The sequence below is a fragment of the Silene latifolia genome, chromosome 11 (genome assembly GCF_048544455.1).
Source record: "Silene latifolia isolate original U9 population chromosome 11, ASM4854445v1, whole genome shotgun sequence".
NCBI classification, from domain to species: Eukaryota; Viridiplantae; Streptophyta; class Magnoliopsida; order Caryophyllales; family Caryophyllaceae; genus Silene; species Silene latifolia.
The window spans coordinates 138,784,915-138,799,283 of record NC_133536.1 but is presented as its reverse complement, the minus strand read 5'-3'; the positions used below and the strand labels follow the sequence as shown (position 1 = coordinate 138,799,283).

The 14,369-nt window shown below is 37.8% G+C and overlaps 1 protein-coding gene across 1 annotated transcript; it reads right to left on the bottom strand.

Moving 5' to 3' along the window:
* Positions 1–275: 275 nt before the first annotated feature.
* LOC141614066 (uncharacterized) lies at positions 276–7,763 on the bottom strand. Its single transcript, XM_074432820.1, has 7 exons — positions 6,456–7,763; positions 6,104–6,344; positions 5,006–5,550; positions 1,789–1,942; positions 1,461–1,681; positions 536–1,317; positions 276–420 (listed from the first exon to the last, which is right to left on the bottom strand). The coding sequence occupies exons 1-7, from the start codon at positions 7,761–7,763 to the stop codon at positions 276–278; spliced, it is 3,396 nt and encodes a 1,131-aa protein (XP_074288921.1).
* Between the last annotated feature and the right edge of the window lie 6,606 nt (positions 7,764–14,369).

Sequence of the window (14,369 nt, the reverse complement as noted above, 5' to 3'; positions counted from 1 at the left end):
TTTCATTTCACCTTCATGCTTTTTTCCATTTCTTTTTTCAACTTTTTTTTTCCTTCTTTCTCAATTCATCATTTTTTTCTTTCATCTTTCTTTTTCATTTTCATCTTTTTTCTTTCTTGAGCATTAAGACCAAGCTCACATGATTTTCCAAATTTGAAACAAATCCCAATTGAGCACCCAAACAAGACCAAACAAAGCTACTAGCTCAATAAGGTAGGCAAATTATAATGTAGTTAGGAAAAATGTTTGTGAAGGGGTCAAGAAGGCAAATATATTCATGTGAATGGCTCAACAGTTGGGAATTTTCTCCTCAGCCATTCATATCCATCATTAACCTTGTAATCTTTATCAATCCAAGGCTCATCTCTGAACCCAATCTGCATTTTGTCCCTGACAGTGCAGATTTTTTTCCAGTACCAGCTAACAGTTACAGGAGTTATATAATCAGTCCAAGAAGTAGCTTGTAAGTAGACCTGGCTCACCCACTTCACCCATAACGTATCTGGCCTAGTGTAAATCCATCATACCAGCTAACAGTTCACATTTTGTCCCTGACAGTGCAGATTTGCTGTCCCCTTCACTTTTAGGGAAGCAAATCTTCTCCCATGCAACAGGTGGGACTCTCAAACACTCAGTATTTCCATCCCATAAAAAATTCCTACAAATGTTATCCACAGCTTTTAGTACTCCTTTGGGAATCAGGAAGATGTTGGCCCAATAAGTATACAATGAGGTAAGCACAGATTGAATTAAGACCAATCTTCTAGCATATGACAATTTTCTATTACCAAACCCTCTGATTCTTTCAACAACTTTATCAATAAGTGCTAGTGAATCTTTCTTGTTCATCCTGCCAGCAGTAATAGGTACCCCAAGATATCTGAAAGGTAGTGTACCTTTAGTGAAACTAGAGATGAGCATGATGTCATCTTTAACACTATTCTTCACCCCATTGAAATAGATATTTGATTTGGCAATATTCATCTGCAATCCAATAGTTTTGAAGAAGGTGGCAAAGGATCTGAGTAGAATCATGATGGATTGGACATCTCCTTTGCTAAACAATAAAAGATCGTCTGCAAACATGAGGTGATATAATTTCAACCTGCCACAAAGAGGATGGTACCTGAAAGGCATTGTGGAAGCAGTGTAGTGCAGTATCCTGGATAGATATTCTATAGCAATGGTGAACAAAAGTGGTGACAATGGGTCACCTTGCCTTAGACCTTTAGCTCCTTTGAAGAAACCAAAGCTTTCCCCATTTAGAACAAAGGAATAAGATGGATATTGAACACACACCATTATCCAGGTGATGAACTGATTAGGAAAGTGTAATGCTTTCATCATATACTCAATAAATTACCAGTTAACTGAGTCATAGGCTTTTTTAAGTCAATTTTTATGAGACATCTTCATGAAACAACAACCGTATTATATAATCTGATGATGTCTTGACATACCAAGATGTTTTCAACTATACTCCTTCCATGAATAAACCCTCTCTGGTTCTCACTTATAATTTGAGGAAGGACTCTTGTTAATCTTGCACAAAGAAGTTTAGAAATGGCCTTATACAGGATATTGCAGCAAGCAATGGGTATGAAATGAGTGACATTCAGAGGCATTTCTATCTTTCGAATCAGGGTTATCAGAGTGTGATTGATCTGTCTAAGAAGCTTGCCTGTACGAAAAAAAATCCTGAATAGCACTACAAACATCATCACCTATTATATGTCAAGTATCTTTAAAGAATCCACTCTAATACCCATCAGGCCTAGGCCTTATGACTGGGAATAGAAAAAATAGCTTCTTTGATCTCAGCATCAGTGATAGGTGTCAGCAAGGTAGAACAGTGCTCTGGTGTGCAAATCCTCCCTTGTTGGACCACAGAGAATTTGACAGGATTGACCTCATCTGATGTTCCCAGTAAGGTTTTATAATACTACAGGAAAGCATTTTGAATATGAGAAGGATCAGTACATAGGTTGCCATTTATGTCCTGAATCCTTAGAACTTTGTTCCTACAAAGTCTCCTCTTAATAACACTCTGAAAGTATCTTGTATTATTATTCCCCTCACTAATTCAGGTGGCTTTAGACTTTTCAAGGAGGTAACTATTGCAGGCAAAGTGTAGTTCCTTATAAGTATGGATAGCCTTAGTTTCTTTCATAATCCAATCAGCATTTAGAGGGTCTTGCCTTATGTGCTCCTGAATGTACGCCAAAAACACTAATTAATAAATATACACACATGCGCCATTATTATTTGCATATATATGGCTCAAGTCATACAATAACAAATGACATTATTGAACGTTGTTGTAACACCCCCATTTATTCGGGAGCCTTTAGCTAGACATCCCAAGTAAATGAGAGCGTTACCAACTCGGTTTCTCGAGGTAGTGAATAACAAAGTACAACAAACCAAAGTACTTTAGATAAAATTTAGCGATTACATGTTCTTTACAAATTAACCAACTCAAAACTCAATATAAATTTAATTACAACTCGCAGCGGAAATAAATAAAGTGATTAATAAACTATATGATCTAAACTTCTAGGTAGACTGGCTGAGTCCTCACGCATCCCCATAAGCTCCCAAGTCAGCTAATCTTAAGCACCTGCAAATCTGCTCCCCATTTATGGTTCATCACATGTGTTCACGAATACACAGTCAACCCCGCGGTTGAGTAGGATAACAATCTCAAGACAGATAATATAAATAGTATAAAGATTGAAACACAAATGCCAAATCAACTATTCTCATAATTCAGCCCTCAACCTCCCATTGAGTCACAATTCAGCCCTCAACCTCCAGTTGAGTAGACACACCAGAGACAGGTCTAGAGAACCAGCCTGGGGCCTTACACCACCACGAAAGTATTAAACGATGTCTTCCAGTAAGTTTATAATACATCACCCGAAGGCTCTTCCCATGATGTCTACCTCAGCCAGTAAGTTTATATCACATCACCCGAAGGCTCTTACCATGACGTCAGCCAGGCTAAACCTGATATCCAATCCATTATCAAACCAACAGTAGCAACAACAATGGCTACCCACTACACTGTCTCAGGAATAACCAATGCAACCGCTTTTAATCACAATATGCAAGATATGCAATAATCCAATAATCCAAACAATTCAGTCCACAACATCCAATTAAATGACAAGATACACAAATAGTAAGTCTAGTAGAATCGTTATCCTACTTTTTTAGCAAATACTCCCAAATAGAAATCCAAGCAAAGCAAAGCAATTAAATAACTCTTCAATAACCCGTCACCTAACAATTATAATAATTATTCAATATTAATTATTTATACTTTGTTTATATATCATTATTAACTTATCATATTTTTTTTATAACTTACTATAATTAATTATATTACGTAATTTAATATTATTGAATCCCGTCTCAAATTACCCAACAAAACCCATAACCAACCCGTGTGTAAACCTTATGTCAAACACCCACAATAACCCGTCTTAACCACACTACCCAAAACCTCCAAAAAACAGCCCACAAAACCGCCATAACAATGGCCAACCACCAGCCATCATCACAACCACCATACACCGCCATACTCACCCACAACTTCCGTCCTTTGCAGCCCCTAAAGCGGCCCTTAAACAGCAGCAAAAATCGACACAGTAGCAACAACAAACACAAACAACCAGCAGCCCTTCCACCCTAATTACCTCCACGATACACCCACCAAACACTCCCATAAGCACCTCCACCGTGAGCCACAATAGCCCCCTCCCTACCACGGCCTAACCACCAGTAACAACCACCTTACTCATCCACTATCACACGCCCTAGCAACCCAAGTCGCAACATCACCAACAACCACCTTCACGCCACACCTAAAACAACCCCTCACAAAACACCACACGCGACACCACACCACCTATGGCCACCACCTTCATCACCACTGACTCACGGTGGTTCCAGGGGTGGTCTCCTCGTCCCCTCGACACCACTACACAGGCCACGACAGTCAGTTTAAGATGGTCACACACAAACACCCACATCTCCCCTATTTTTGCGTTTTCCGGCCAACTACCGTATCAAACCACCATCTCCGACCACCACGACACCACCACGGTGGTAGACTCCTCCCCCCACGACCAACCAACCCTAACCCAGGTAACAATGGTCACGATTAGGGGTTCAATTACCCAATTAATTACCCGATTTCCTCTTTGTAACCACCCATGAAAACTGCATGTCTTTCCCCCTTTATCGTCGGTCAACGGTGGGTCATGTCAAACCCTGGTGATCCACGGTCATGGTGACTGTATTAGTTCGTCATACGGTGGTTTACTTTACGAGTTATAACAATTACAAAATCAATACATTATTTTATAAGACGGTGTTACCTTGAGGCGATAAAAGACGATAAATTCCTTTGCTTTTCTCCATATTCTCCCTCTCTTTCTTTTATGTTATATTATGTCTTTATGTGAAAATAAGCTTTCTTATTAGGTCATGCCATCTATTTATAGTGATAAGGTAGGTCTTATAGAGCGATATTAGGAAACTACTATATTATATTATTATTATTATTATTATTATTATTATTATTATTATTATTATTATTATTATTATTATTATTATTATTATTATTATTATTATTATTATTATTATTATTATTATTATTATTATTATTATTATTATTATTATTATTATTATTATTATTATTATTATTATTATTATTATTATTATTATTATTATTATTATTATTATTATTATTATTATTATTATTATTATTTTGCAAGAAAAGCAAGCCATATATTCTTCCATATAGGGAATAAAAGGCCAATCGTACAAAAGAGAACCACTAGTTGCTTCTACTAGCTACCATCATTAAGAGACTCTATAATCTCCTCCTCTTTAGAGGAGTGAGTTACATATAATAATCTTACTCTAACAAAATATTGGACTCTTTGAACCACATAATCACACCGATGCTCCAAGCCACGAAATATTCTTGAATTACGCATAGACTATAAACAGCTGCACCCAGGCAGCTTGAGTACCACTTAGCCTTCCAATGTTTACAAGCTCTTCTTCCTGCAATCCAATGAAGCTCCTTACTTAGCTTTGCAGTTCTGTTTGATACCCTCATCCATGCCAAGAGCTGTCTCCATACTATATCAGAGTAACTAAACTGAAAGAACAGATGTTTATGCGTTTTATTAGCTGCTTTACACATTATGCACCTGTTAACAATGGGTATCCTTCTGATATTCAGCTGGTCTATGGTAGCCAATTTCTGCTGCATAGCCATAACCAAAAACACACTATGCTTTGGTAAGATAGCACGATTCCAGGCAATATTAGCCCAGCTGATGGTACTACCTTTTTTTCGAAAGTGTTCATACAGTAGATGGAGCTTGAGGCATCCTTTTCTAACATAGCTCCCCAGTAAAGCTTGTACATTGTCACCACAACCAGCCATTGCCATTAACTCATCCCTGGCCAGCAGAATACTCCTCCAACTTTCCGAGTGATTACTTTTCTTTTGCATATTCCAGAAATTACCTGATTTGATGTTGTAAGTGTAGTTCCAGGTAACCTAGAACCCATCTGATTGATTGATAATCTCCCAAATCCATTTAAAAATGATACATTTATTCCAAGCTAAGACTTTCTCTATATTAAAGCCACCTTCCTGATAAGGAGTACAACAGGAAGACCAAAGGTGGTTCAAACCAATCTTCCCACACTTAGGATGATAAGAAACCTGGTGTTGCCTATGAATTCCTCTCAGAAGCCTAGATAAGATCTTCATGCTCATTATAAACAAAAAAGGAGAGAGGGGGTCTCCTTGTCTGAGTCCACTAGCCCCTTTAAAAACACCCAACATGACCTCCATTCACCTTCAAACTAAACCAAGTACAAGTAATACAACCAAGTATCCACCTTCTAAATTTCTCAGGAAGTTTAAAGTGCTGCAACATTTTATCAATAAAATCCTATTGGAGGGAGTCAAAAGCTTTCCTTATGTCAACCTTAATTAGGCACCTAGGAGAGACTCCTTGTTGTCCATACCTCTTAATCAAATATTGGGTCAACATAATATTTTCAAAAATACTCCTCCCTCCGACAAATGCCCCATGCTCCTTCCCCGCAATATCAGGTAAGAAAGGCTTTAGTCTTGAGCACAAGATCTTGCTAACTGTCTTGTAGAAGTCAGTGCAACAGGCTATAGGTCTATAGTCCATAACAGTAGAAACCACTGATTTCTTAGGAATGAGGGCAAGCAAGGTAGTATTTGCTTGCTTTGATATATTCCCAGATTGGAAGAAACCCTTGATAGCATTGCAAAACTCAAGCTTGATAGTATCCCAAGAAGTTTTAAAAAATTGAGCTGAAAAACCATCCTTCCCAGGACTCTTATTGGAGGCAATGGAAAAGAGAGCTAGTTTAATTTCCTAGTCATCAACCTCCCTGCAAATCTCCTCACATCCAGATTCAGGAAACCTAGGCCCTTCCAAAGATTCCATCAGTGAAAAATCTGTTGGACTGTGGTGGCCTAACAACCACTGATAGTACTCAACAAATGCCTGATTAACATCAGACATCCCCTCCCTCTCCAATCCTTGTCTATCCTTGATCCTACCAATGAGACTTTGATGCTTCCTAGCAGCAATTCTAGAAAAATAGTAACTTATGGGTGCATCATTATACTTGATGTTCTGAATCTTAGCTCTCTGAAGTAGGGAGTTGTGTTCAGCTTTCTTTAGAATCAGGTAAGTCTGCAATAAATTCTGCTCCATAGCCAACATAGTAGGATCCAATGGGTTAGCTTGAAGACTGGATTGGCAGTCATGCAAATTCTTTTGAGCTTCTTGAACCTTCCCAGAAATCCCAGAGTAGGAATTCTTATGAATGTCAATGAGCCTCTGTCTAACATTTTTCAGTCTAGAGAACAACCTGTAAATAACATTGCCTCTGACAGGCATATCCCAAGCCTCCTTAACAACCTGCCCATAATCTGGATGATCTTCCCAACAATTTAAGTAACTGAATCTTTTATTCTGCTGAGATTTATCAGTAATAGTAACCAGTAGAGGGGAATGATCAGAAACCCCTGAAGGTAGAACATTAACCTGAGTGGAAGAAAAATGGACCAACCATAAGGGATTTGCTAGCACTCTGTCCAATCTAAACCAAACCCTAGTAATGGCTTCTCTTTTGTTAGTCCAGATAAACTCACAACCAAAGCTCTGTAGATCCTCTAAGTGGCAATCTAACAAGCATTGATTAAAGGCCAACATATCCTTAATAGAGGGAGGATTAGGACCAATTCGCTCCTCCATACTTCTCACAATATTCCAATCTCCCATCAAAATCCAATTGGTAACCTTAGGCTGCAAACTTCTTAATTCATTCCACAATCTATCTCTATGATCAACATCATTACTCCCATAGACAAAAGATATATGGACAGTCTTATTTGTGACATTATGCATAAGTTCTAAATGAATGAATTGATCATGAACATAAGAAGAAATCAAAGTGACCCTTCTAGTGTCCAAGAAAACCCATATCCTACCATTGTAATGGTGGGAATAATTATTCATAACAACATAAGAAAGAAAAGTCCTACTAATAGCAGCAAAATTATTTAGTTTAACCCTAGTTTCCAACAAGCCAAGTACCTCAACTTTATTCCTCCAAAGATAACCCCTAACCTCCTGCTGCTTTATAGAGTCATTCAACCCTCTAATATTCCATGAAGATATTATCATTTACCTGGATCTGGTGGCTCCTCTGCTAGAGAAACCTCCACCTCACCAGAATCCAATATTGGTCCCTCCCCTTGCAGCACAGAATAAGGATTCTGAACTGGCACACCATAGTTAGGATTCATTAGCATTGTCTCTTCTAAAGTATCGTCCTCCCCCTGCTGACCAATATCCTCCATAGTATCAGAACCCAGGTGACCTAGCACATGGGGTCCTGAGCCTGCCTCCTTATTATCAGAGGAAGAACTAACCCCTGAGTGTGAAGGAAGTGAGCCTAGCACAAGGTATTCTGAGCTCTGTCCCTTCTCCCCAGTAGGCTGTTCAACCCCTAATGCAGGATGACTATGGCCTAACCCATTGCATTCTAAGTCAGGTGCTTCTGAACTGTGAAAGTGAGTATTGACTTTCTGGGGAATGTGTAATGTTCCTTGGTGTGACCCAACTTCCTACAACAATGGCAATAGTATGGAAACCACTCATAGATAATCCTTTGTGTGGTTGTCCCATGATAAGGAGATATAACTTGGACAGTGCTGGGCAAGTCTTCAGCTACATCCACTTCCACAAAAACCCTAACAAACATTAGCTTGGATTTGAAAGTAGTTGGTAAGTCAGCAAAAAGAGGCTTGCCTATTGTGCTAGCCGTTTTACTAATGACGTTACCAGACCACATGAAAGGATCTAAATTCGGGAATAAAACCCTTGCTGGAACTTTCGAAACAGAATCCATTTCCTGGGAGAAAGAAGGGGGCCATTGCTTCAAAATTAGATTGCTAGCACCCATTGTCCAAGGTCCACCTTTCAAAATCTCATTCATATCCTCTTCAGAGAAAAACCGGAAGCTAAACAACCCATTTCTATAATATTGTACTACAGGACGTGTAACATTCTTCCAATACTTTAGTACAAACTCATCAACCTGCAGCAGTTTAGGCTTAGATCCTAAGAAAATTTCCCATTAGAGTGTGTTTCCAGAATTTTAGTTCATCAACAACATCATCCTCAACAATCTCCACAATCCCAGTATCCCTACTTTGCTCACAGTAATGTAAGCTCATACCAGGGGAAGGTTTTGCTACCAAATTCCATGGTCACGTAATTCCTATTCCTAAATCCGTAACAGGGACCTGTAAATCAGCTGGTTCTTCTGTTCTACTCGCTATCGGAGTACGTTTATCCAATAACCCAGTGAGATTTAGCAATGGACCCACAGTTTCAGACGGAATATTACCTGAATTTTCATTCCCAGTAAGATTACCTTCACGAATCTCTATTAGAGCCTCCTCCTCCATAATATCCTCCACAATCGGTACATCTGAGTCCACTACAGTCGATGTTTCTCCAACTACAGTCTCTGAATTCACAGGTTGTTTGTTGCGCGCTCTTGTTTTAGCCATGATCAAGCTGAAAAAGCAAGAAAAAAGATGAAAATTAACGTGTTTTTGTGTTTTCCAGGTTTTCCTTGGAGAAGAAGTAACTTCTCTTTCCATGACTAAAAAAAGATTTCTATAAGCCTATTATTATTATTATTATTATTATTATTATTATTATTATTATTATTATTATTATTATTATTATTATTATTATTATTATTATTATTATTATTATTATTATTATTATTATTATTATTATTATTATTATTATTATTATTATTATTATTATTATTATTATTATTATTATTATTATTATTATTATTATTATTATTATTATTATTATTATTATTATTATTATTATTATTATTATTATTATTATTATTATTATTATTATTATTATTATTATTATTATTATTATTATTATTATTATTATTATTATTATTATTATTATTATTATTATTATTATTATTATTATTATTATTATTATTATTATTATTATTATTATTATTATTATTATTATTATTATTATTATTATTATTATTATTATTATTATTATTATTATTATTATTATTATTATTATTATTATTATTATTATTATTATTATTATTATTATTATTATTATTATTATTATAAAAGGATGCACGCAGCTTTCATTAAAAGAAAAATAAAAGTTTACATGAAATTGGTGGGGAGCCGAGAGACAATCAGGGCTCCCACACCCTTAGCAATAGCAAAGCTAAGTCTAGTAAAAATGTAAGTGGCCACCCGAGCCCCCGCATCCTGAGATACCAAGAATTTCTGGATCCGCTTGAGCAAGGCAACAACATCCGAACCCAGCTCCCCAAGTGAAGAGAAAGAGAAGGGAAGGAAACCATAACCCGCTGCCGCGCACAAATCCCCGTACTTAGCACACTTACGCTGAGCAGCATCAGCGACAACCCGAAGTCAACGCACACATTACGCCCTCTGTCCCAAGAATAAAGCAGCAAATCCGCAGGACGAAGAGAGCCACCATGCCCGTCAACCAACCCGATAACAACCTCCTTTCCCGCAGAAATACCAGATCTATAGCAGATGTCGAATAGAGTGTCACAGACGAGGTTATGCCGATGTTTAACGCCCATAGTACCAGTACAAGAAATAGCGTGGTCCCCAAAAACATCATCAGCAAAAACTCGAGAGCAAGCAGGACAGGGCCTAGATACCGTGAATAACGGAACACCCAGACGATACCCAAGCACACTACGGTAAGTCCTCCCGTTCATAGTCTGACCCAACCCCGAGATAGGAACCGCACGCAACCAATCAGAGGAGTGGGAACCCTGCTGAGACTACCACAAAGCAAGCTGGCGTGGTGTCAAAGAAAAAACAGACTCTGAGGCAGCAGCAACCGTCGCGAAATAAATGTCTGCCAATTTCTTCATAAGTTTGCGGGCAGCAATTTCACTAGGGTTACCTAAGATACCAGAGCCTATAGTTGCAGTAAACACCCGCACGACATCGTCTAAAGCAGGGCCAGCAGCTACAATACCAGAAGGTCCGAGGATCATAGCCTGCAAGTCAGCAGACTGCAAACGGGACGCAATAAAAGCATAGTGTAAAACATCTCCCGTCGCATATACACCAAGACCACCAAGATGAAAAGGGAATGTAGCAAGGCGCCACTGCCAATTCCCAAAACCCGGGCCAGACGCGGTGACAATACGTTCCAAGCTGGAACGAAGAGCAGCATCAAAAGGAAGATGGACCGACCCGGAAACACTGGGGGAGCAAGTACGAAGGGATAAATAGAGCTTAGAAATACCAGTACAAGCTCGAAGTAGACGACCCATCTAACGACCCAATATCCAACTCCCGACTCACTTATTATTTTATTATTAATTATCGTCTTATTTGCAATTATTAATATAAATGCCTTTTAATTAACTATATGAATGTAGTTGTTCTTATAAATACTTATCAAATTACGGGGTATTACAGTCTTTCCCTTTTAAAATGAACTTCGTCCCGAAGTTCACCATAAAATGCTACAAAGCCTCATGAAACCATCAACACATCTAAATGCCATTTCAACTCATTATCATTGCAACACAATTAACTCGCTTAATCATTACAACTCCATGTCATACTTATCAAAATGTATCACAAAATAAACTTAAAACATGAGGTGTCACATTCTACCCTCCTAAAAATAAACTTCGTCCCGAAGTTTAATAACACAATTAAAGCCCTACTCACTTATACCACGCATTACATTGCTCAAGTAAGGACAACAGCTAAAATAAATAATTCAAACAAAAGCATTAAGATTGAGAACACCAACACCATAATATAACATCGTAAAATTTCAAAATGCCACAACCACCAAGATTTTACAATCCTACCCTCCTTAAAATTAAGGTTACGTCTTTGTAACCTTAACCATAACAAAGGTACTACACCGTATAAATACCAATCAGATAAGGATAACAAAATTTAAAGATTATAACAAAATTTATCACAAGCCTCTATTAGCACTATTATAGAAAAACATTTACTCATTTTGACATAAATCGTAGCACACTTCACAACCCCACATGTACCAATTTCGAGTTACGCGTATAAAACTAACCCTGCAATCAAAACAAGGTGTAGTCAACTGTATCCTATCTTAACTCTCCTTTGGTTCCCCTATCATCACCCCTACATCTCAACTATCATATTTTAAGAATTGATAAAGCAATTATATTGAACTTTTGGTAAAACTCGCGTTTTTAGAAATCAAAGTCAAACTGTAAGTTTCAAAAATCACCATTAAATAACCGTTAAATTTCTATTTGAGTTTTTATAATTTCTAGGAAATATAAGGGGTTTTCAAAACATGAGAAAAAAAATCGAGTTCAAATCTCGAACAACCATTTTATAAAGATTTTTTTCAATCCAGTTGGTCCAAACAGAAACCGATCAACAATTTGTCAAAACCTTAGTCAACTTGTAAAAAACACTATTAAATGTCAACATATTATCTTGCAACGTGACTTATCAATTTGAAAACAATATGAAACTTTGAAACAGTAGAGTTGGAATTAAGCAAAAATCTTAAGTACAAATTAAATGAGAAATTTTACAAAATCGTTTGTCGAAAACTTAACAGCACAGGAATATTCCGACCACTGTCCACTAAAATATTTATTTATCCCAAAGCGTAAAACTTTTAAACATGAGACTAATCACATTGGAAAGTTAACTATCTGGGTTATCACTCATAAAAATTTAGACCTTAGACGATAAATAGTTGTCAAATGGCAGCTAGATCAAATTGAGGTAAAAATATGACATAATAAGGTTAAGCTCTAGGTTCCTTTTTACTAGGTCATAAGCCCTTATTAACACCCTCATATACATGTATCAACACAACTTGGTCATCATACTTCTCACACGACTAGCATCTATCCTAAAGCATTCCTATCACAAGTTTAATCATTTCATAATATTGTAAATAACATGGTTTTGGGATTCACATAACCTCATATCACTAGACATGACACTACTATCACAAAACATCCAACCAAAGAATCAATATCGATTCACAATTACTTTCATGCTCATGATCAAAACAATTAAACTTCATATCCTCATTCATCCATTAAACAATATCAATTCTCATCTTATGGTCAAGCCAACAATCATTCACAATACTACCGTAATATTTCCCTGTAACAACGTTAGTATGTTCATATCAAATATCCTCTAAAATATACCTCATTATAACTACCCCATACTCTTAAGTATTCTCTCAGGGTTCCCGGTTCAAAACTGAGAGGGCCATGATACGAATTAAGGGCGCCTTCTTAACCGCACTAAGAGGGGCACCTAACAGTTCCTACTCGGGGTTCATTTTATTAGACACATCCTAAATTCATTATTGTTCATTAGTTAGGCCTGATGATCGTTTTGCTCTGATACCACTTTGTAACACCCCCATTTATTCACGAGCCTTTAGCTAGACATCCCAAGTAAATGAGAGCGTTACCATCTCGGTTTCCCGAGGTAGTGAATAACAAAGTACAACAAACCAAAGTACTTTGGATAAAATTTAGCGATTACATGTTCTTTACAAAGTAACCAACTAAAAACTCAATATAAATTTACTTACAACTCGCAGCGAAAATAAATAAAGTGATTAATAAACTATATGATCTAGACTTCTAGGTAGACTGGCCAAGTCCTCACGCATCCCCATAAGCTCCCAAGTCAGCTAATCTTAAGCACCTGCAAATCTTCTCCCCATTTATGGTTCATCATAGATGTTCACGAATACACAGTCTGTAACACCCCCATCTACCAAGGAGTCTTAACAAGACCTTCCCTAGTAGATAAGGGTGTTACCTTCTCGGTTGCCCGAGGACAGTAATAATCAAATGTCGATAAAAGAACGTTTAAGTTATATTACAAGTGATTTACAAACCAACAGGCGATACAAAGATACAACTCGAGACTACTACAACTATGTGAAGCTACCTCTGCCTTGACTCGTGGTAGACTCGTCCCTCCAAGCACCCAGCTAAGATCCGAACATTAACCTGCTAAGACTGACTGCTCACCAAAGTGGATCACGACAGACACAACAGAAACAAACAACACAACAAAACCACACAAGGTCAGTGACTGAGACAACGGATACACAAAAGCAAACACAACACAAGTACAACAGCACACACACCACACCTCCTCCAACAAACCACACACCTCTGACTACCCGAAGGTCCAGTCCTGCCAGATTACCAATCGCAACCAGTAATCTACACCGCCAGTGGGGGGGACCGCAGCCGTTCCCACCTAAGCCCCGCTCATCTAATCCGAGCGATAAACCCATGTTCCTTAATGTGCACATCCCTTCCCGTGGCGGGTTCCACGGTGGGCGAACTACGGGCGTGAAGCCACTCCCGGAAGTGACTCCACTCAGCCGAGGGCGAACCTTGAGAACCAGAGACAAACAATCACAGCCAGCTGTACAACAACAAACACCAACTACCATATCAACACAACATTAGTAACTACTACAACCAATCAGCAATACCAACTCTATACCAACCAAACAACATCAACAAACACTCCAGACCATCAATAGTACTGAGTAGGCGAACCTACCTTTAGCAGACCGCAACGATTCCGCGTTCGATCACAAGATATCAACCAACCATGAAAACCACCTATACAGTCAATACAACCATCTATTACTATCACTACAAACCTA

Bases quoted from the DNA above. Each gene is read 5' to 3' on its own strand.
- LOC141614066 (XM_074432820.1), bottom strand. From the start codon at position 7,763: ATGATAATATCTTCATGGAATATTAGAGGGTTGAATGACTCTATAAAG. The intron at 6,345-6,455 runs GTTGATGACTAG...GATACTATCAAG, and splicing joins GTGAGGAGATTTGCAGGGAG to CTTGAGTTTTGCAATGCTAT. The intron at 421-535 runs GTTAGCTGGTAT...TGTAACTGTTAG, and splicing joins TCAGGGACAAAATGTGAACT to CTGGTACTGGAAAAAAATCT.